The following is a 23,456-nucleotide window of genomic DNA, read 5'->3' as shown; positions in this document are numbered from 1 at the left end:
TTCCTTCATCAAGCCCATGACTCCTGGTTGTGCTAGAGCATATCTTTTAGAAAAACATCCAGTCTTGACATGTGGAGCTCATTGTGGGATAGGGATCTAATTTAAATTCCTTCTGTTTTAAGAATCAGAGACCAATATGGTTCAATGGTTCATGCCAGAGATCAGGAAATTCTGAATTGTACTTCTGGCTTTCCCACTAGATTCATGGTTGACGTGTCCAGCTCAACTAGAAGTTATAGTCTTGAGACAGGAATTACTGGGTGAAATTCAATAGCCTATGATATGCAGGATATCAGACAAAATGAGCATAATGGTCCCTTCTGGCCTTAGATTCTGACATGTCATTGAATCTCTCTGCCTCAACATCCCTGTCTGTAAAATTGGAATAATACATGCCTCTATGGTGTGCTGAGGATTGTAATCATGTTGAACATGATGTGTTATGTATCAGAGGGGTAGCGGTGTTAGTCTGGATCTGTAAAAAGCAACAAAGAGTCCTGTGGCCCTTATAGACTAACAGACGTATTGGAGCATAAGCTTTCGTGGGTGAATACCCACTTCATCAGATGCATGTACTACATGCACTACATGCATCTGACGAAGTGGGTATTCACCCACGAAAGCTTATGCTCCAATACGTCTGTTAGTCTATAAGGTGCCACAGGACGCTTTGTCATGATGTGTTCTGTAAGTACTAAGTATTTTTTATTAATAAGAAGCTAAGATGCTAACATGGGTAAAGAAATGTCCTTGATAAAAATATTAGACAGATAAGGTGGGTGGGGTGTAATATCTTTTATTGGAGCAACTTCTGTTGGTGGGAGACACAAGCGCTCTCAAGCTTACACAGAGCTCTGAAAGCTTGTGTCTCTCACCACCTTGTCTCTCTAATATCCTGGGACCAACACGGCTACAACAACACTTGACAAAAATATGGTTTTTAACCTGACTGTGTCCTGTGGTGCCACTTGACTCCGCATGGGAGGACTACCATGTCCACTGACTAATAAGTCCACCCACAGGAGTGACTTGTAGTATCATAGCCTTAAAATGCACCAGTCTACCTTTTCCTGTAAACTGGGGGCAAGCTCTGCAGTGGCTACTCAAGAGGAGGAAAATCAAGTAAAAGTACCAACGCTGTGGATGGAGGTAAATAATGTGTTGTAATGATTATGCAAATTCTCAGAAAATCTATAGAAGACAAAAATACAGCCCTTGGGCTGGGGAAATTACTGAATGTTTATATCCATGGAACAGGTACTTTAGGGGGGAGAGGGCAATGCTCCTAGTTCCCAAATGTAAAAAAAAAAAAAAAAAAAAAGGCTGCAAACTACTCATCCGGGAAGAAAAACCTGAGCTTCAATACAAGCCCCAAACCAGGCATGTCTCCTTTAATAATGAGCTTCCTGCTCCATGTTTGTTTCCACGACATGAAATTGCTTCTTTACCTTGCAGGGAAGGAGCAGCAGCTTGCATTTATGGCAGTTGCTTGCTTTGGGGCCTTGTCGCTGTTTCTCTCGCTCTCTGTATTTTCTGTTACTCTCTTAGTAGGAAGTAGATGAGTTACAGTTTCCGTTTGTGTTTCAGAGCAGGAGGAGGAGGGAGCGAGGAAGAAGCCTCTAAGCTCAGCCACCGCTAAAGAGGAAAAATACAGTACAAGGGGGAGGGGAGAGCTATTAAAAATATAATCCACTTTTAACTCCCACAACTACATCATAAGGGGCTGTGAAACCCCCCGCCCCCCTGCCTCCAGGGAATCGGATCGGACCCCTAGAGCAGAAGAGGAGCAGAAACCGAATCAGCGACGGGAGAGACACGTTCGTCCACGTCTAAACTTGAGGATTTACAGTTACTGAGGGAAGGAGGTTTCAGTTGGGTTGATTGATTTTTTTTTGGATTTCATTTCATTGCTTGGCTGGATTATTTCATTGGGAAGAAGAGTGGCTCCTTTTTGGGGTGGGGCCTGGCTCTCCGTGGAGGACACAGCCCACCCGCTCTCTCCACCACCCCGGCAAGGCGATCGCTTTTGGAGGGAGAGGATTAGTGCTAATTATAAATTGGCTTCTTTCTGCCCCCTCCCCCCGCGGGATGGAGGGGAGCCCCATGGCCTGGGCAGCAGCAGCAGGTTCCTGTCCCTGAGGCGAGGAGGCGGATTTCGGTGCATGGGAAGCGTGTTGTTGTCTGCAAGGGGGTGGCCGGCGGAGAATCAGCCCTGAGACACCCTCCGACCCCCAGAAACTCCCCGCCGCCGGGACAGCCCCCGGTGCCCATTGTGGTGTCCCCATCCCCGGGGAGGGCGAGGAGGATGTGAAGGCGGCAGCTGGGGCAGGAGAGCGCGCACCCCCGAGCCCCCCATCCCGGAGGTGGTTTGGTGGCTCTGGTGCGTGGGGACCCGGCGGAGCAGAGCGGGGGGGGGGCGTTTGTCTAACACCCTCCCCTCTCTCTCTATGCGGGGCGGGGGCTGCTCGGATCCTCGCTGCCGCTGATCCAGGGGGAGGCCGAAGATGGGGGATTTCTATGATCCGGAACATCCCACCCCTGAGTAAGTATTGAATTTCCCCACCCCTCGCCGCAGGCCGGCTCCAGGGGGCGGGGGGGGGTCCCCCACCCACGGCCGGCTCAGGGGAGGGGGGGTCCCACCCACACACCCACACACACACACCTGAATTGCCCTGCTATGGGGGGGGGGTTACATCACCCCGGGGCCAGGCCTGCTCCCCTCCCCACGCCCCCCGGGCCAGGCCTGCTCGTGGGGTTACCCCCAGGGGACAGGCCGGGGTTTTTTTTTGGGGGGGGGGGTTTAACCTCCGGCTGGAGGGAGGCAAAATGGTTCCCTGAGCGGGCTGGGGCCGGGCTGTGGGGCCTGGCGCGGGAAGGGCACCCGAGGCGGCGGCGGCGACGCGGGCAGGTGCGCGCGGGGCTAGAGTGGGGCTTGTGGGCCTGTCGGAGCCGGCGGGAGGGCTAGGCCGCGCATCCCCGGCCTCGAGTCAGAGCCCGGCCCGGGAAAGCAACGGCTGAGCCGGGGAGAGGTGCAGTGTGGGGGCGGCGAGGAGCCCACAGCCAAGGGCAGGCTCTGGCCCCACGCGGGGGTCTGCTTGTGGGGACAGGGCAGGGCGGGTCACTCTCCTTGTCAGCCCCCGAGAGTGTATGTTGGGGGGCGCTGGGGGTCACTCTCCCTGCTACCCGCCCAGGGGTCTGTTGGGGGGCGCTGGGGGTCACTCTCCCTGCTACCCGCCCAGGGGTCTGTTGGGGGGCGCTGGGGGTCACTCTCCCTGCTACCCGCCCAGGGGTCTGTTGGGGGGCGCTGGGGGTCACTCTCCCTGCTACCCGCCCAGGGGTCTGTTGGGGGGCGCTGGGGGTCACTCTCCCTGCTACCCGCCCAGGGGTCTGTTGGGGGGGGCTGGGGGGTCACTCTCCATGCCACACACCCAGGGGGTCTCTGGGAGGGGGGCTGGGGGGTCATTCTCCCTGCCCCCTGCCCAGGGGTCTGTTTGTGGGGGGCTGGGGGGTCATTCTCCCTGCCCCCTGCCCAGGGGTCTGTTTGTGGGGGGCTGGAGGGGTCACTCTCCCTGCCACCCCTCCACCCCCCAGCGTCTGTGGGGAAGGCAGGGTGGGTCACTCTCCTTGTCAGCCCCTGAGAGTGTATGGGGGGGGGGGGTGGGGATCGTTCTCCCTGCCACTCCTCCAGGGGTCTGTTTGTGGGGGAGGTCATTCTCCCTGTCACCCCCCAGGTGTGTAGGGGGGGCAGGCTAGGGGTGGTCATTCTCCCTGCCACTTACAGCTCTCCCAATGAGGCTCTTTCTCCACTTTTTTGTGTGTGGATGATTAAATGGCTCCTCTCCCTGCCTGCTGCTTTGTGAATCGTCCCCAGTTCCCTTAGGGATGGGTAACAGGTTGGGACTCAGGCTCTGGCCAGGTAGGTGAAGATGGCATTCTCAGGGAAATACTGAAGTTGAACTAAAGCCATGTTGGGCCCCTGCCCCATTTTCTAGCTGAAGGGAAAAACGGTCAATGAGATACAAGCCTGAGGAGGGGACAGACTAATGGCTGATGTTTGTTTGTTTTTCTCTCTGCCAGGGATTTTCACCAAAACATACACACACAACAATCAGCATGTCAGGGCTGCTGGTTTCATCGCCTCTTGGAGAAGGTGGTTCAGTAGCTAATAGTGTTTTTCGTCTTCTTCCTCAACAGTCTAACAGTTAGCTACTGGTCCTGAATAATATTTTGTGTTTATAGCATGCTTTGCATCCTGAAGGATCCCAGAGTGCTTCATAAACTTTATACATGCAGCATCACTGAAATGCAGTCACCTCTGGGATGGAAGGAGGCAGACAACTGGCACATAGCACTCTTCCAGTGCAATAGTTGGATGGGTGTGAAGGGTAAAAAGGGATATTTTGAACAACAGTGCAAACCTTTTAAGCAAAATGCTACAAGATCTCTAATGTTCAAGGAGAGCAGACGGGATTTATGTGTCACCCAAAATGAGGTTTTGCTGAATGATGCTTACATATGATGCTTCTAAAATTAGTAAAATGCCAAGGATTTCAGTTTGAATTCAGGTTCTGTTTTACTAAGCCTAGGTCATAGGGTCTCTTATTTCTTCTAGCAAATGATGAATAGGTGTATGTAGAAGTGCTTATTCATAACAGATAACCCTAATTGTTGGTGTAATTTTTGGCATTCCAGGTCATTTCAGTATTAAAATAAGTAGCTCATATTAAGTTCATACATGTTAAAAAACCTATTTATCATCTTGCATAGTCACCAGTCACTTAGAACAATCTCCAAACATATTTTAAACCGGATTTATAAAAATTCATATTGGCTTTATTTAACAACTTTTAGTTACAAATATTTCTTTAATATTTTATCACAACAGGGGTTTATTATCTCTTAATAAATTTATGAAGGGGTGAGATTTTGAAAAATCTTCAGACAAAAGTTATATGTTAGAGAAGCGTTTTGAAGTGTGGTCATGGAAAGAATCCATAGAGAAGCTGTCTTCCCAATCATCCTTCTGTGTACTAGATCCTGGAACCTTGCTCTTATACATCTGATCAGTGTTTCCCACTCTGTTAAAGCAAGTGTTATATCTTTTTCAGGCACATGTCCTTCTATAAAGCAAAAGGTGCATATGCTTTATAAAGTAGATCAGTCATGGCATCTTCTTTAGAGGCAGGAATGCTTTGTCTTTAATAACCTCCTTCCCCTTCTCAAATGTCACATTTTAAAAAATGCAGTGCATAGCATATTCCAGTAGCCAGTTGAGTATTTTCAAAGCACAGTTGTCTGTCATGTTGGAGGACACAGGTTAAAAACAAACCATGATAGCTGCAGGATATTTTATGCTGCTGTAGAAGATGGCTTCCTCCAAATATGGTACCCCTGCAGGGTACAAACTATCAGCCTGTATGCAGACTTGTCACTGACAGATTTCTTACCCTGTTGCTCCAGAATTTCTGTTCGTCCCCCTTTGACTGGGAGATTAAATGAAATACTTGTTAGTTATCCCTGTAGCTAATGCAATTAATGACCCGTCTGAACATTCTTGAATTTCTTGTAGTGTTTAGGTGTAGTTGCTGTGAAAAGAAAGAGGAGATGCATTTTCATATTTTGAAAAAGCAGGATTTGTAACTTTTAATGTCTGAAATGTATACATAAATAGTGGTGTTTTGGAGAGTGACAGTAATGGCTAGTTGACTTGAACCCTTAACTGGAGACCAGTAAATCAATAGGCTTGTAGCTAGTGCAGTGGTTTTTCTTAATGGGACTATTGCTGAGTGAATTTTGCACTAGATATATTAGACTGAAGGGAGCTGTTTAATCACATGGTTGGCTGTTATATTTGTAAGTGCCAAGATATTGAACTTGGGGTGTACAGTGATGATGCCACTGACTTGAGTTTTCTTGTAAGGAATTAAAGTCCATTTACATCTGCTTATGTTTTATGGTACATGTTCCTCTCAACAGTAAAATTTACAATTTTTGTGAAATTCCCAGTATAATAACGCCAATTCATGTTGCCTTTGTGTGAAATAGAACTTGCAGTATATCTGGATAACCGCCTTATAGACAGTCTTCCCTAATTTTTGTGTCCAGATTCAATGTCACATTCACTGTAAATCTGTCTGGTTTTTTCCTGTAAATTTGCAAAGTGTTGACTTTGATTTAGCAGTGATATTTGACAAATTTAGTTATTTTTGTTTATTTTGAACTTGGATAGGCTGAAGTGGGAGGAAACGTAATCTGTATGTGAGTAAAGTTACTAGTGAGTGTATAGGGCTGCTAGTGGTGCAATTAAATACTGGACAAACTATTTTCTTAGAGAAGAAATTCAGTTTATTTTTCAGTTCAGATTATGTATGTATTAAAATATCTAGTGAATTGAAAATGCAAAAACATCTTAAATGTGCCAGATTAAAGCTGACACTTTTGTGGCACTAAATATTTGCTCAATGTGAGACAAATTCAGAGAAAAATTTTGTAGTTTACTTTAGATATTTGTAAACCATTTATTACACCCGGAAACTAGAATACACCACCAAGAATTGCCTGCAACAAAAAAGCAGAATAAATTAACACATTTGAACAGTATAAGGCCGAAATCTGCACTTGTTTCTTGTTTTGCTCTCTGCTGCAGGTTATAACTTGGCTGTATCTTCTTCAACTTTACTGCCAAAGGCCCCTGACCTAGATGGGTGACACTGCCCATCCACACATAAAGGTCTGCCTGTATGGATCACCCTACAGCAGAAGTTCCCAAACTTTTTTTTTTTTTTTGCTGCACCCCTCCCTTTGGAGATTCATGTTCCACACGTGCCCCACTTAAGATAGGGGTAAGAGGGGAATTGGATGGTGCAGAGTTTGGAGCCCCTGGAGGGAGTGGGGGGAATCCCCAAATGACCAGCGTGTACAGGGAGGAGGCTCGTGCACCCTGTTTGAATCCCAGCTGCCCAGAGCAGTTACTCATGCGTGCGCAGTGGTTCCACCCCCTCTGTGCATGCATGTGCAACGCCAGGTGTGAGGTTTCTGTTGTGGGGCTAGGACATGTCTGCGGTATTACGGTTATGTTGATTCTAAGTGCAGCCACTAGGGTTGGCGGGGTGAGCGTTTGAGAGTGGAGGAAGGTGTGGGTTCTTGACGAGCGGGCTGGCAGTAGAATGGCAGTACTGCACTGGGTGTGCTGGGTAATGGTTCATTTTTAACCAGTCAGGTCATTGCATCCCCCTGATAACCTCAGTGCACCCCTCAGGGGGGCATGCCCTACAGTTTAAAAACCAGTGCCCTTCAGGATCAGGGCCTAAAACTATGGTATTCAAAATTGATAGATTTTTAAAATATTTTAAGGAAATGCTTAGTCTAAAATTTGAGCTTTATAGTAGTTGCCATGACTTTATTATTTTTCAAAACTTGTTGCTATTATAAAGACTCCTGGGCAATTTAGTACTGTTTGTGGGTAGTGTCACTTTGGGATTTGGTTACTTTTTTCTTGTTGGCAGCTGGATTCTATTTTCTTTTCCCCAAGGGAAAATTATCGGTAGCTTAGTACCCTCAACACAAGGTAGACGCTCCTGGCAAACACATTGTAGGTGGATATAGTTAAATCAGAAAGGTAGTTCCCTCAATTATGTTGTTATAATGCATCAGGGAGACACTAATGCAACTGAAAAAGACTTATTTTACAGCTGCCTCTCCTTTTGATCACTCTTCCTTATTAGAGAGACTAATGGTCTCCCAGGGCATGAAACTGAGGGAGGAAACTTGGCTGTTGTGGCATGTGAATTTTTTTTAACTACATTCTTTATATTACTGCACTGTGTCACTTGCTTCTCTAAGAAAGAGCTATTTTAAAGAAAAAAAATGACATTTAATTATATGATGCATGTACAACTTGGATTTTGAGCCTAATATCCATAAAAACAGATAATTTGTAGCTTGCAGGTGCAAGTTTGTATAAATCTTTTTATTAAAACATCTCAATGTTGTTCAATAAATAAATTGAAACCAGGCAGAAAACTGTCAATGCCCTAGATTTCTGCTTACATCACTTATAATTGGAGTGCTGTGTATAATTTTAAGTCCTTTTTTATTCTCTCAGGCAAGTCAGTCTTAAAGAATGAAAGCATCCAAAGTGTAGTATATTTTCAAATGTATGTAGCATTTCTGTTAAATTATGCAATTAATGTACCCATTGTTTTCTATTTCCAGAATCTGTATATATGCAGTCTGTAATTTTAGGACAACTATTCTGTTTTTCAAAACTTTGAAACACAATTTGTGCCTGCAGAAATTTATATTGGGCAAGACTACTTTGGTACATCTTTCCTATTTTCAATACACCTCTACCTCGATATAACGCTGTCCTCGGGAGCCAAAAAATCTTACTGCGTTATAGGTGAAACCGCGTTATATTGAACTTGCTTTGGTCCACTGGAGTGCGCAGCCCCGCCCCCCCCGGAGCACTGCTTTACCGCGTTATATCCGAATTCGTGTTCTATCGGGTCGCGTTATATCGAGGTAGCGGTGTATTTTTTTCTCTACAGGAAGGGATACACAATGAATAATAATAGACTTGAACCTCCCCCTTTGTCCCCAAAATGCTTGCTATAAATTCAATGCAGTTCTCTTGTGCTCCTGAAATGTACACTGTGAATCTTGTCATTGCATTGATAACTAGACTGCATTGGGGTGGCTAATCATACCAGTTGAAGGATTAATGAGGAATCAGTTGAATCCAGTACTTTTGTTCCCATTTTGAATGTAAATACTTACAGCCAAAACTTTCAAACTTTGGATGCCTAAAGTTAGGCACCTCTATCTCTATTTAAACACCTTAAGAAGTGGCCTAACTTTCACTGGACACCACAGTTCCAGCTGAAGTAAGATATGCCGAACATCTGCAGCTTTCACTGAAAATGAAGCCACCTCTATTTTAGTCCCTGAATATGGATTTTAGGTGCTTAGCTTTAGACAGCCAAGTTTGAAAATTATTCCTATGTGTCTGTGAGGAGAACAGTACTTGCATAGTGTCTGACCCTTCAGTTACTTACTACAGGTGTAGTGCTTGCTTCAATGGGACTACTCTCAGCAGTTGAGTCTGCACCTAATCGTAAATGTTTTCAAGATCAGCCCCATAATTTAAATTAGATCTAATTGTCCCACCCAGTTTGAAAATATTGTGGGGTAATGTAGAACAGAACCGTGCACAGTACCCAATTGTGGGAAAATAGCTTACTGACTTGTTCATATAAGCAGGTTAAGTTATTTGAATAATTCATTAATTATCTGCAGACTATTCATGTGGTAATTGTATGTTAAGTTCCCAACTAGAGCTGTACTTTATGAAATCATCCTGTATAGCTTAAATTGTACAGGTGTTACGGTTCTCTAACTGGAAACCCTGTTTTGGATTTTACAAAAAATGATCCTGTTCTCTGGACTTTGATAGAGAACTAGTTGAGTGATATTACATGAGGCGATTTGCTGATCACTTTGCACTTTTATAATAGGACAATAAGCTTATGGTGTGTAAAATGGTACTGTATAACTTACGTTCTGTCATGCTCTAACCTAATTTTTCTTTTTCCAACTTCGTGTTCTCCAACAGTTAATTTTCTTTCTTTGAAAAATAAAAAAATCTATTATTTACAAATCAGAGCTGGACTTCTCTTTCCTGCATTAAGAATTCTCTTCCCTTTTGTGTTCTTGGGTATCTAACTTTTGAGCTCCCTCGCTTTTTCTTTTTCTTTTTCTTTTTCTTTTTTTCTTTTCTTTTTTTTTTTTTTTTTTTTTTTTTTTTTGGCAGATGGAGGGGGATTTCTTGCTCTGCGCTTTCTCCCCTCCATTGCTTGTCCTATTTCTCTTCTTGTTTCTTATACAGCTTCCACCTTAGACATCTCCCCTGTGTCACTCTTCCTTGAAGGAAGGGACACAGTCAACTTGAAATTAAGTTAACTGAAAGAGTATAAATTACACTATGTTTCAGATACACCTCTACCCCGATATAATGCGACCCAATATAACATGAATTCACATATAACGCGGTAAAGCAGTGCTCGGGGGGGGGGCTGCACACTCTGGCGGCTCAAAGCAAGTTCAATATAACGTGGTTTCACCGATAATGCGGTAAGATTTTTTGGCTCCCAAGGACAGCGTTCTATTGGGGTAGAGGTGTACTTCATCTACCACTGAGTTCCTGTGCCAATTTCTGTCGTTTTACAATTTTCCCTCTATTTTTATAAGGCTCTTTGTTTTCTGCTTCTGGTGTAAAAGATTCTTACAAAAAGGAAAACTGAGTGTACACAAAATGCTGTCAAATGCACAAAGTAAACAAACTAGGAATGGAGAAATACTCCCTCCCCCCTCCCCCCCCCCAGCTTCCAGTGATAGTAATTCTAGGTGTGTGGTGACAATAGACAGAAGTGATCTAGGTTGGGAGTGTCCCTTTGACATGGGATAGTTCTAGAAAGTGGAAGGAAGGGAATGGAAGAAACAGGTGAAATGGCATCCGGAGAGTAGTTGCATAATTAGGTGTTCAATTTGATGTTTTCTTAAAATGTGTGTCCTCTAAATGTAGCAGCTTTTGAGCACTTCAAAATAGTTATTTTGAACACTGAATAGTGTTTAATATTTGCAGTGACTTGTGTATTTGCATTGACATTGTAACTGCTCCATGCTAAATGGCATGACCAAGTCAGTAACGCTTTTTTCTTTGTAACTACGGTAAATGTTATGGATGGATGAAAAATAACAAAAGCAGGAGTTAAGGTTGCTAGTATATCCTAGCTGTTGCTAGGTATTGTAGCACATACAATATGTTTTCAGGCCTCTGATTAGCTGGACAAACCATTATGAGACAGATGCTAAAATCTGAAGCAGGTAAAAAAGCCTTTTTCTGCCTGGCTTTGTTATGATGTGAAGCCCTGTCCCATTGTGGACAGAAACAGTTAGCATAGTATTTTAATTCTTTAATATTAAATACTTTCTAGTTTTATAGGTCTAACATGTCAGTAACAAGTTAGACTTCAAAAGTATAAAGGGCAGAACTCTTAAGTATATATGTATTGAGGAATCTGTCTATCTATCTATCTATCAGATATACATGTAGTATCCTAACTAGTAACGAAAAGTGCTGCCTCTGCAACAGGGATGAACTAACAGTGCAATGAGAAATTTAAGTGTAATTTCCTGAGTTGTATGGTCGTATGTGTAAACTTAATGCTGCATTAAAAATAGGTTGTTTGCATTTAATTATGCTTAATTTAAAAGAAAAAAATGGATCCTGGTTGCACTAGTGGAGTTGTGCAACTTCTGTTTGATCACTTCATAGGTATTAAAGTTGACTAGTCTGTTAGTTACTGACTGACACTCAGTACCTACTGGGTACACTGGACAGTTATGCAGCTGGTTCTTATAACTCCGTAATTCCATAGGCATTACTTTTACTATGCATGGTCAAGCCCATTTTTAATTGCTTGTATCTTGTTAATTTTCAGTGTATGCTGATGGGACCCAATATTCCTCATTGAAAACTAATCACATGTGAAACACAAAGTCTAGTTCAATTACCTGAGCTATTTTTTTTAAAAAAAAAGTTTTGGAGTAGAAGAATCACCTTCTCCCACCTAGATTACTCATAAATATCTAATGGATTTTTCTATTTTCCCCCCAAAATATCCCATTTGAGACTAAACAGGCAAGGTTTTGCAGTTGACAAGGAGAAATTGACAGTTCTGAGTGGAAATAGTGTTACAGTCAGACATGTCAAACCCGCAAAAAAACGCAGAAATTGGGCTTGTTTTTGGATTAATTGTCTTGTGAGTTGCTTGTTGGCTAGTTTTTGGCTTGTAGCTTATTGCTTGTTTGGCTTGTAGCTTGTTGCTTGTAGCTTCTTTTTTTTTGATCGGCTCCCGGCAAACAGCGGCAAGGGGCAAAGTGGGGAGAGAGGCAGGGGTGCACAGTGGGCCCACCACAGTCCCAGACTGCACGCCGGGGGGATCTAGACATACAGAATGTTGGGGTTCTTAGGGATTAGCTTGTTTTGGCCTTGTTTTGAATTGGAATTAGCTTGATTTTTGGCTTATTGTGAAAGTCGGGGTGCTTATTTAACCGTGGGAAAGTTGGCAACTCTGGTTACAGTGAAAGTAGCGAAGCACTTGCAATTGTAATTAGAATACCCTTTAATAGCAGTGCTGATACCTTGCAGAAAATTCTGAAGACCAGTGTTTAGAAACCTACATAGCCTATTTTCATTTTCACTTCCTTTATTATTTGTTACATTTGCATAAAAACAGGATATGTTAAGTTTCTACTGCTACTGTAGTTTGCCCACCTGAAATCAGCTTCTGTTGATTGTTGCCACAGCAACCAAACTACGATGTTGGGAACTGTACCTGTCTGAGGGCAATAATACACTTCATATGTTTGCCCAGAGTGTTTAACTGTGTTTTCAATAACTTGGTTCTCCCCCCTCCTGCAGTGGTGGGCTTTACCAATAATTTATTTCAGATAATCCAATTGTTTAAAAAGTAATGCCTGGAGTTTAGATTATTTTAAAATTTGTAGCCCCTTGTGTTGGAGGGGAGAGTGAGTTTCAAGATGTGTGCTGTTGCTCACTGAACCCAGTCGGCAAGTTTTGTAATATAAGCTTAAACTTTATTTATCACATAAGAAACAACAATGTAAAACAAGGATTTTGGATTCTGTACTGAAGCAGTGACCTGGATAAAAATCTGGCTGGGGTGGTACATAGTTCATAAATGGCAGCAAAGGAGTAAGTGATGTCCCTCAGGGCTCTATATAGTGGCTAATCTCAATTTTATCTGTAAAACCAAAAACATGTATCTAAACTTGATGATGCCTACATTGGATCTGTCATAAATACTATGGAAATACAGATTCGCAGAAGGATCTGAGAAGATAAGCGGCAAAGGCAGTCTTCTTATAAAATGTAAGGACCAGCATTTGATGAGATGAGGTGTAGTAGGCAGTGAATGGGTAACATGCTAGAACTGGAATTTAGAAAGACCCTAAGTGTGTTAGTAAGTATTGATCTATAAGATACTGCAGGGAAAGTAAATGGTGTTTGGATGCACTGGGTTATAAAGGAAGGGACTTAGGATTCTGCTGTAGAAGATGCTTGAGGCCACATCTAGAATACCAAATGGAGTACTGATTTCTGATTTTTGAGGACATCCTTGCATTGGAAGACATACAGGGGAAAGAAAACATTGACTAATTTGGGGTACAAATGTAAAGCCTTGTGAAGATAGGCTTCAAGAACTAAACATGGTCAGACTTGAGATAAGTTTACTTAGTGAGATCTTAAATTATCCAAAAACTCAGACCAGAACCTACGTAAAAATCTCTTCTTGATCTGTTAACAGCATTGATAACCCAGGGAATGATTTAAATTAGATTTTAGTTTTTTCATCCAGAGGTCAATGAGCCTAGGAATCTAATTAATGATGGGGATTATTAAACTATTGGCAAATTTATTCTAAGATGCGTGTGTATGCGTGTGTATGCGTGTGTGTGTGTGTGTGTGTGTGTATATATATATATATATATATATATATATATACACACTGTTGAACTCTCAGTACTGAAAAATACAATGAAAACATTCTAAAAGTGAATGCTCTTAAAATTAAGTTTGACATGGAAAAATCTTGGAATATATATGAAAAGTGTGTGCTGGTTGGACGGCAGAGGACATGATTAGTTGAGTCTTTAGTTCTTTCCCTTTTGGGAGGAAATAATGGGAACAAGGGCTTAGTTATCAACTTTAATGATAAGTGTGTCTAATACCTACCACAGATAGTGTAAGTTGACACCTTGATATGTCAGTGCTTTGTCTATTTTGAACAATCTGGATTTTTCCTTCATCTTTGGTTCCTGACCATTTTTACAGTTTGATAGCATTTGTTTTGTCATGTAGTTCTAGGGTAATGATGAACATAAAAACTTTCTGCCTTTTATTAGAGACTAAGTAATGCGTGTGTAACACTGACAGATCCTGGTCATCGGCGGGCGGGATCGAACCTGGGACCTCTGAAGCTTAGTGCATGCGCCTCTACTGCATGAACTAAAAGCCACATGGCTCTTACCTGATGCTGTAGTAAACTTGTTAATCTCTAGAATGGTCTAGGTGCTACTAGAGGGGAACAGAGCGCCACATCAAGCAGGCATAGGTTATGCATGCAAACTGTATTTGTTAAAGTAAATATCTGCGGGGGGGAATTATGACAGGTGGGAGTGATGTATATGGCTATAATTTCCTGGCCTATCAAACTGATTTTTTTCATGGTACAAGGTGGGTGAGGTAATATGTTTTATTGGACCAACTTCTGTTGGTAAAAGAGACACGCTTTTGAGCTACACAGAGCTCTTCTTCAGCTCCATGATTTTTCATGGTTAGACAGCTTGATTGCCTTTAACTATGAATCTTATTTCTTGCCTGTCACTTAAAATGTTTCCTAGACAGGCAATTTTTGACCCCTAAATATCTTTAATGTATGGATGAGTGGACTTTGCATTCACTGGCTGACGGAGAGCCTTTGGAACAGTGAAGAAGCATCAGGAAAGGAGACTAAACATGTTGGCTCAATCCGGAGGAGTACTGTACTTGTCCAGCCCTCAGAGGAGATTGCAAATGTATATAATAGAACCCTTCTGCTAGAAGGAGCCCTGCAGGGAGGACCCAATTGTTTTCTTCAAGACAGAGAGGAAAACAAATTGCAGATGACACATCAGAGCTGCACATTATTATTAGGCTTGTCTAGTCGATACGTTTGTTTTGCAGGGACCTTGAGATTCGTTAAATTTAATGGCCAAAACCTTTTTTTCCCTTGCACAACTATAAACATGCTCTCTGAAGCCATTAGTGCCAAAGAGTTTAAAAGTATCACCATTGATTATTCCGTGTTTCAAAGGCCAGCTTGAAAAGGGCTGGCTTTTGGGAGGAGGGTGTTGGTATGTATATTCAAGCATCAAATTTGCAGTCTAAATCCTAACTGTTTATGGAACTCAGGAAATCTGAAAGATCCTGCCCAGAAATATTCAGCTTGAATCCATTTTTGAATCTTTTAACAAAGTTACTTTAAGACTAGTCTTATTTCTTAGTTGATGTTAAGAGCATTAAAATGACTTTTCTTCAAGTGACACAGACAAGTCTAGTTTTCCTTCCCGTTAGCAAAAAGTCTGTCTACACACGGCAAACATTCCTTGACATGGTGGTGGCCAAACTTTGTTAAAGCATGGTCTAGCTAGCTGCTATTGCTGTGTCTTGTGACTTGTGTCTTGTGACTTGTGGTACTTTGTCTACTGTTGCTCCCACCATTGCTAGCAGGGAATATTTTAGAAAAATTGCTAATATAGTTAGGTCCAGACAACGTTATCACAGGTTATGAAACCAGGTGGAGGTACAGGCCTGGTTTAGAGCATGCATCTTAAAAATTGTTTATTGGTATTGATCTTGTTTCATTGTATTGAGAGCATTTTTTTTTTAACCTGGTTATAACCCAATTTCGCTCAGTCCACACGAGTAGACCAAACTTTTAGTATAACCAGTTTCAGTTACTACAATGTGTAAACTCGGCTTATACAGGATGGTTCACTGTTTTTTGCTCTGTGTAGGAGAGGGGCGGGGGGGGAAAGAAGCATGTTTCTTTAGTACCTTTTGCCTCCATACCAAGAAACGGTATCAACACATTGCCCACGTAATTGTTTACGTAGAGCTTTGGTGATTACATGAAACTGTCAGGGTGAGTTTTGAAATGGAAGAAGCTATGAGCAAAAAGCCAGTTGGTGGCAGCTCAGACACTTAGATGAAACACTGGAGCAGTTTACAAATAGCTGCCATTTGTTCATTAATGAAATTGAAGGGGAAAACACCGTACTACTAGCAATGTAAGTCCTCACAAGAGTGTTTTTGAGAAGTTCTCTGCATATCCATGTGTGGATCTTTAGTTTGCATAATCATTGCCCTTTGTGGTATAATGTTGTGTTTTCTCTTTAGAATTGTGTTACTTCCTCTGGTTACGTGTCAGTTTTGTGGCCATGAGGGTTTTTCTTTGCATCTTTTCTGAGCTCTCACAAGTTTGCGTCTGATCTAAATAAGATTCTCATATAGTGTCATAATTTTAGGAAAGCCATTCTGCCCTAGGGTAAGCTTATTTTTTTATTTTTAAAATGAATCAGAAGACCGAGTAGAGCTTACATTATGAAAAGTATGTACCAACCCCTTCCTTATGGTATTTCAAGCGATTGTTTGCACAAACAGGAGATTAAATGAACTTTCAAAAATATTTCCAAATTGAAAAGCTGAAATGGTTTTCATATAAAAAAGGACATAAAAGGACACTTAAGATTCATTCCAAGATCAACATTTGACTTAATTTTTGTCTTTAGCTGTCTTTGCAAAATTCAGGTAATTCTTCATGGCCTTAATTTTAATTCTTTTCTACTATATATGCTCAACACTTAAAAATAATCCTATAGCAATAAACAGGGTGTACCCAGTGGAGGAAATCTTTTTATTTTTTGTTTGTATTAAAGTAATGCCTTGAGTCCTAAACCAACATCAGGGCCTCATCGTGCTAGGCGCTGTGCACAGAAATAGTAAGAGACAGTCCCAACCTGAAGTACTTTAATTATAAATAGACAAGACACAGGATGAGAGAAAGGGATAGAACATACAAGCATAATATTGGGAACTGGGGTAGGGAGATTGAGTGAGTTGCCCAAAGTCACACAGAATGTCTATGGCAGAGCTGGGAACTGAACCAAGATTTCCCACATCCCAGTCCAGGCCTTAGCCATTGGATGTGGTTTTTAATTTCAAGCTTCCAAGGAGTTTTAAAAATATTTAAAAGGGCAAAGTGAAAAGTACTAGGGACGTCATGAATTTGCCATATCTTTGTAAGTACCACATTACTTTTGATTAGGAGTATGTCACTGTCTTTTTAATGTTACACTTGATTTTATAGCTCTTCTTCTTGTGACTTTGTATCCCAAAGGAGAGATTTGAAAACAGTCACTTTAGTGTGTCATCAGGAAATGTTTAACATAAGAACAGTCATACTGGTTCAGACTAGTAGTACATCCAGGTCAGTATCCTGTCTCTGATAGTGGCCAGTGCCAGATGCTTCAGAGAGAATGAACAGAATGGGGCAATTTCAAGTGATCTGTCTTCCAGTCCCAGGTTCTAGAAATTGGAGGGTTAGGGACACCAAGAGCATGGGCTTGCATCTTGACCATCTTGGCTAATAGCCATTGATGGACCTATCCTCCATCAACTTATGATTCTTTTTTGAACCCAGTTATACTTTTGGCCTTCACAAAATCCCCCAGCAATGAGTTCCACAGGTTGACAGTGTGTTGTGTGAAGAAGTACTTCCTTATGTTTGTTTTAAACCTGCTGCCTATTAATTTCATTGGGTATCTTGTGTTATCTGAAGGGGTAAATAATACTTCCCTATTCACTTTCTCTATTCCATTCTTGATTTTATAGCCCTCTATCCTATACCCCCTCTTAGTCATCTCTCTTCTAAACTGTACAGTCCCCGTCCTTTTACACTCTCCTGATATGGAAGTTGTTCCATTCTCCTAATCATTTCCATTGTTCTTCTCTGCACCTTTTCCAATTATATCTTTTTTTGGATGGGGTGACCAGAACTGTATGCAGTATTCAAGGTGTAGGCGAATCGTGGATTTACATAGTGGCATCATGATATTTTTTTGTTTTATTAGCTAACCCTTTCCTAGTGGATCCTAACCTTCTGTTAACTTTTTTTTGACTGCCACTGCACGTTGAGTGGATGTTTTCAGAGAACTAACCATGATGACTCCAAGATCTCTTTCTTGAGTGGTAACAGCAAATTTAGATCCCATCATTTTGTATGTATCGTTGAGATTATTTTTTCCAGTGTGTATTACTTTGTACTTATCAACATTGAATTTCATCTGCCATTTTGTTGCCCAGTCACCCAATTTATTGTGATCCCTTTGTAACTTTCTGCAGTCAGTTTTGGACTAAATGACCTTGAGTAACTTTGTATCGTCTGCAGTTTTTGCCACCTCACTGTTCATCCCCTTTTCCAGATCATTTATTAATATATTGAACAGCACAGGTCCTAACACTGATCTTTGGGGGACCCTGCTATTTACCTCTCTCCATTGTAAAAACTGACCATTTATTCCTATCCTTTTATTCCCATCTCTTAACCTGTTACTGATCTGTGAGAGGACCTTCCCTCTTATCCCATGACTGCTTAGTTTGCTTAAGCTTCTGTGGCTTCAGTCAAGTTCTATATCTTTTTCTGTCTCACCTGCAGGTGGACTCATGACGCCTAATAGATAGCTATGGATTATTTGTTGTAGTGATGTAAGTGTACACAATACATTACAGATGTGGAAAAGGCAAAGTCCCTGCCATGAGGCACCTACAACCTACCATGGACTATATGGAAGATGGGAGTAGCAATGCAAACACATTAAGGAGAGAAGATGTTGTTAGAGTTGGAAGATTAATTTTCAGTGGCTCTTCTGATACCTTGCAGTCCTTCCTGTCATCAGCAGTCGGTATTTCATCACCATGTGTGCTGTTTTATGATGGGGGGTATGGGGAGGCAGAATTCTGGTACCAGGGTTTACAGGAAGTGAGATTAAATTTAAACCAATCACTGGCATTTAACAACCAGTAAAGGCAGTGAGAATGGTGAGTCTCCAGCTCTTGTACCCTATAAGAGCTACAAATAAAAAATCCTCTGATATGTAGAGGAGGATGGATGGGGAGAGGACATTCCAAGGAAGTTGTGGACTACCCATGCTGGGTCTGAAATATTACCAGACTAGAAGTCTTCGTTTAAGATTATGTTGTGGATTTGTGGCTAACTAATTTTGATTTTATAATAATTGATTTTAATATCCTTTTCTTGCCTTTACACGCTGTCTCAGCTGGACTGTGTTGGTGTCTTTTTCGTTCTCCACCTTTGTTTAGTCATTGTGCATGCAGTCATTAATTTACTTGCAGTGTTCTCAGTAATCCTGTGCATGGCTGCTATGGCAACGACATTGCTTATGATGATTCCTGTCATGGTTTAAAAATTAAGCACTCATTTGGTTTCTTATTTAGACATCTCCTGGTGCTGAACTAAAGGGGGAGAGAGGGTGAGTTGAACAGAATTATCTTTAACAGTCCAGGGAGATTTTAGATTATTTAAGGGGAAGTAGTGGGGGCATGTATTCTTTATCAGAACAAAAGACCAGAAGCCACAGAAAGCTAGTGGTATAATTCTGACTGAGTCTCCTGCTTCCTAGAGCAAAGTATCCTACTTGCTCAAAAATTGTAATATTTTAATATAAAAATGTACAAATAGCAGCTAATACATTTAGCATTTGGGGGAAATTTACTGCAATTTTTCACATGTGCCTGCTTTCTTTGACCCACTTTCTCTTTGTGTGTCTTCTCAGAGTAGCAGTGAAAGGCTAATGCTTTTCATAACATGGCCATGTATCCATTTTTCATCTTCTCCTTGGGCTTCAACTGCTTCCTACCAAATCAGCTCAGCCCTTTATCATGGCAATCATCCTTCACCCACTCACCTACCCCTACCACTCCATTTCCCTGACACACCTCCTCTGGAACCAGAGGCAGCATTTAATGGCTGCTAGGGGAGAGTTTTCTCTGCTACTACAGCTTTGAGGATGCCAGTTGGCCAAGAAAAGGCATTTTAGCTCATGCCAGTATCAAGCCTATATTCCCTCCAGCTGTGAAAGAACTGAGTTTAAATGATCATAGTAAAAAAAAAATTAGAGCTATAATTTTTCCATATTGTGCTATGATGCCTATTGGATCTGTTCTTAATGGCTCCTGTCCATGTAGGGATACTGTGCATGTCTGAATTGGAAGCTGTGTCAATTTAGGTTCTTAATCATTTTAATATCTAGCAGTTGAATGGACAGTGTCAATTTGCATGGCTCAAAAGTTGATCTGCCTCTTTCTCAGTTTGCAAAGTTCAGCTTTTTGTGTATTAAGAGAGAAACATTAACTCTGGGGATTGCTGGGGTAATCTGTGCCAGTAGCTCAGCACGTGTAAGAAATTCTACACTGACATTCCAGTGACAATGCACGATGCCACGGAGCACTGATGTAGGATTATTATAGACCTGGCTAAAACATGAAGTTAAACATCCTGAAAATGTCAAGTACTGTACAAGTCAAGTATTTAGATAATGCTTTCCTTCAAAGTGTTCTTCACCAAAATGTATGTTGAGCAACAGATCTTAGTTTCCAGCTCTGAATGTTAGAGCCTGATTAAGTGAGGAAAGGAGAAGGCAGGGTTGAAACTAAAGCCTTGTCTACACTTGACATTTGCCCTGATTACTGCCATTGATAACGGGCCCCTGGTATACCTGCATCAGTAGAAAATCTGTGTAGATCGGTATATGCACAAGTGGAGCTTACCACTGTGTGACACTGGGATAAACTGCACCAGTGCAAGTTATAGCTTACAGCCGTTTGTCTTGTCCACCCTAGGGGTTTGTGCTGGTATCATTACATCAGTGGCAGGGCACATATGGTTGTAACCAGGCAGATTTCCATTGTGGACAAAGCCTTAGAAATTAGGAAACCCCCCTTGTCTAAAATCTCGGTTAATAACTTCCTTGGGAAGCAGGCATTTTGTTATGAAAGTGCCTGTCACAGCTCTGAAGTTAGGGCTGAGTTGATAAACAGGTGTGTTAGTGACGTTGTACGTTGTTTATAGTAGCTGTGAGACAAGGGGCTGGTACAACAACCTGAAAGCAAAGTGTTACAATCAAGGTCTAGTATTTTGTTTTCTAAATGGAAAAAAATGTACACACACCTATAGTGACTTATAAACAATAGTCTTTAAGGTATCCTCAGGTGCGGGATTTAACTAGGGGCTTGTCTACGCTACCAGTCGGATCGATGGGCAGCAATCGATCCAGCGGGGGTCGATTTATTGTCTAGTATAAACATGATAAATCGACCACCGATTGCTCTAGCGTCAACTCTGGTACTCCACCTCAACGAGAAGCGCAAGGGGAATCGACGAGACAGCGTCTCCCATCGACACACTGCAGTGAAGACACTGCAGTAAGTAGATCTAAATCCGTCGACTTAGATCGATATCTCTCCCCACTCCCCATAGTGTAGACCAGTCCTAGAAAAGCACTACTCTTTTATTTTATTTTCCCAGGAATATCAGCTCAGAAACAGTGCTCAGTTTTAGTGAAGTTCCTTGGTTTTAAAAAGGTGCTCTTTGTTGAAGGAGGATAGGTTGATGTACTGGACTGAGTTGTGTAAACCAGAATAAATGAGAGGAAAAAGTGGAAAAAAACACCCTTCAAGCTTCAATAGAAATGAGTACTCAACATCAAAACACTCGTCCAGGTGCAGGTAGTATTTTGCCCCTACTATTGCATCCTCTTCATCCCTCCCCTCCTGGATACTAACTTTACTCCCTCAACTTCACTTACGGAGTACTGCCACACAACTCTGAGGGAAATGACTGATTTTTAAAGGTAGTTTTATGTACTCCAGTGTCTTGAAAATCACTGCACATTGTTATTTAAGGTCACCGTTCATGGTGTTAGCAAATTATGACCTCATCAGAGATGGGAAGACAGGAAGCCGCACAAGCCTTATAATACAAATTTATGGCTTCAACAAGCTGTTTCTTGTGCCTCTTTCTCCTTAATCGGACCAGGGATTGCTTTGTGCCTAACAAGACATCTCCTCCAGTAGGAGCATCTCTCATTCCCTATACAAGACTCTTTTCAGCAACTTCCCAGCTCAGCAGTAATAGCTCTAAAATCACATTTCTGTCTAAAATGTTTTAGCACTATTGTTACAAGTAGCCCCTAAGATTCCTGTAAATGAAAGATGAAAGAAGAATGAGTTCTTTCTTTTGATACACTTTTTGCATTTGATAGAAATGCGTGTGCAGTAAATTATGCTGTTTTCCTGGCATAGGCAGTCAGTTATCCCTGTTTGTGGGGTTCTTTCACAAAGCAACAAAGGAGAACCACTTTTAAAATAGGAAAATCTATTATAGAACCACAAACACTGACCATAGTAGAGAGTGGCGATGGGTTGGAGGGAGGGGATTGATTCAGGGACACCCCACGTGTATACTTGAAACTCATTTAACTCCAGTTCGGAAACTGAGTTGAGTTTAAGTTGGTGTTTCTTTTAAGTAGGGGGCTTGACACTATTGCTGTATGTCTTAGCCCTCCTACTCTATGCCAGTTGTTGGGAGGAGGGGAAAAGGTATTGGATTGTCTGTTACTTCACTGCTTTTCTCACAGTAGTATAATCCAGTTGTTGTTATCAAGGACATTCTTGTGGACTAGAAGTACAACTTTATCATCTGTGAAACTGCTCACAGTAATGTAGCACAACCTTTATTAAATTTAATCATTGAAACGGGTACTAATTTGTATTATTATTTTAAATCTCCAGGCACATTAGGGATTAATTAACCAAACACATGATAAAACTTGAGATTTCTAAACTTTTTTTTTTACTATTAGTTACATTTGTCAGTAAGTGAGTAACAGAAATAAAAATTAATAATTGTGAATTGGGCGTTTGTATTGCTTCTAAGCATGAATAATGCCCTCTCATTTATTATGTCCAGCATCTCTGTAGTGGCTTCAGTATCATGTTAAATATATTGCTTGCCCTGATATAGATTCTATAATGTTAACTGATGCATTCACTGTGTGATATTGTTTCACGCTGAAAATAAATGTTATGGAAACTGGGTGGGTTGAATTGAGCAATAAAATAGAGATTCTTTCATGTCTGGATTGTTGGTTCAGATTCAGCCTAGGACAGTAATGACTGACAGGTGTTGCTGGGCGATGGTGATTCAGTGGTCTAGGTGAAATTGAGGGGTTCTCTTATTCCCAATGTACAGCTATTCATATCACAAAACTTACCATGTCTATAGGCACTACCAGGCATTCTTGCTGGCAATGACATGAGTCAGGCCAAGGCTTGAATAGGTGTTGAGACTGAACTACACTTTTCACTCACCCCCTGTCACAAGTGGTCCCACCAGGTCCAGATTGACTGCTGGAAGTATGAGGAAGGTTGTATTTCTGCTGCTCCGATTAGGGACCAAGGTTATAAATATTGTAGTATGCTAATACTGTTTATGATCCCAAACTTGGATTTTTTATAAAGTGCTTGTGAAGAAGCACTCAAAAAATTGCAGTATTCCCCTATTATTTGCAGTATGCCTTTCTTGTATAGTGTGGACTGCATATCTGCAGGGATAAGAAAGTGCAGTCCTTGTTATATCTCTCTTCTTTTACTTCTATTTCCCAGTGCAATATTGTTAACACTTCATTCTTGAATATGCTGTGTGGCTGAGAATAGCAGGAAAAAAGTGCAAGGTACCTTTTCTTGAGGCTGA

At 41.7% G+C, this 23,456-nt stretch overlaps 1 protein-coding gene across 1 annotated transcript in view; it reads left to right on the top strand.

Moving 5' to 3' along the window:
• The first annotated feature begins 2,517 nt into the window (after positions 1-2,517).
• Positions 2,518-23,456, top strand: part of SETD2 (SET domain containing 2, histone lysine methyltransferase) — a 144,805-nt gene continuing 123,866 nt past the window's right edge. The window contains exons 1-2 of the mRNA XM_065399039.1: positions 2,518-2,542; positions 4,078-4,150. Of these exons, the coding sequence (XP_065255111.1) occupies positions 2,518-2,542; positions 4,078-4,150 (98 nt within the window). The remainder of the gene's footprint in view (positions 2,543-4,077; positions 4,151-23,456) is intronic.

Source organism: Emys orbicularis, chromosome 2 (assembly GCF_028017835.1).
Source record: "Emys orbicularis isolate rEmyOrb1 chromosome 2, rEmyOrb1.hap1, whole genome shotgun sequence".
NCBI lineage: Eukaryota > Metazoa > Chordata > Testudines > Emydidae > Emys > Emys orbicularis.
The sequence above is the reverse complement of the archived record's forward strand: the minus strand, read 5'-3'. Positions and strand labels throughout refer to the sequence as shown.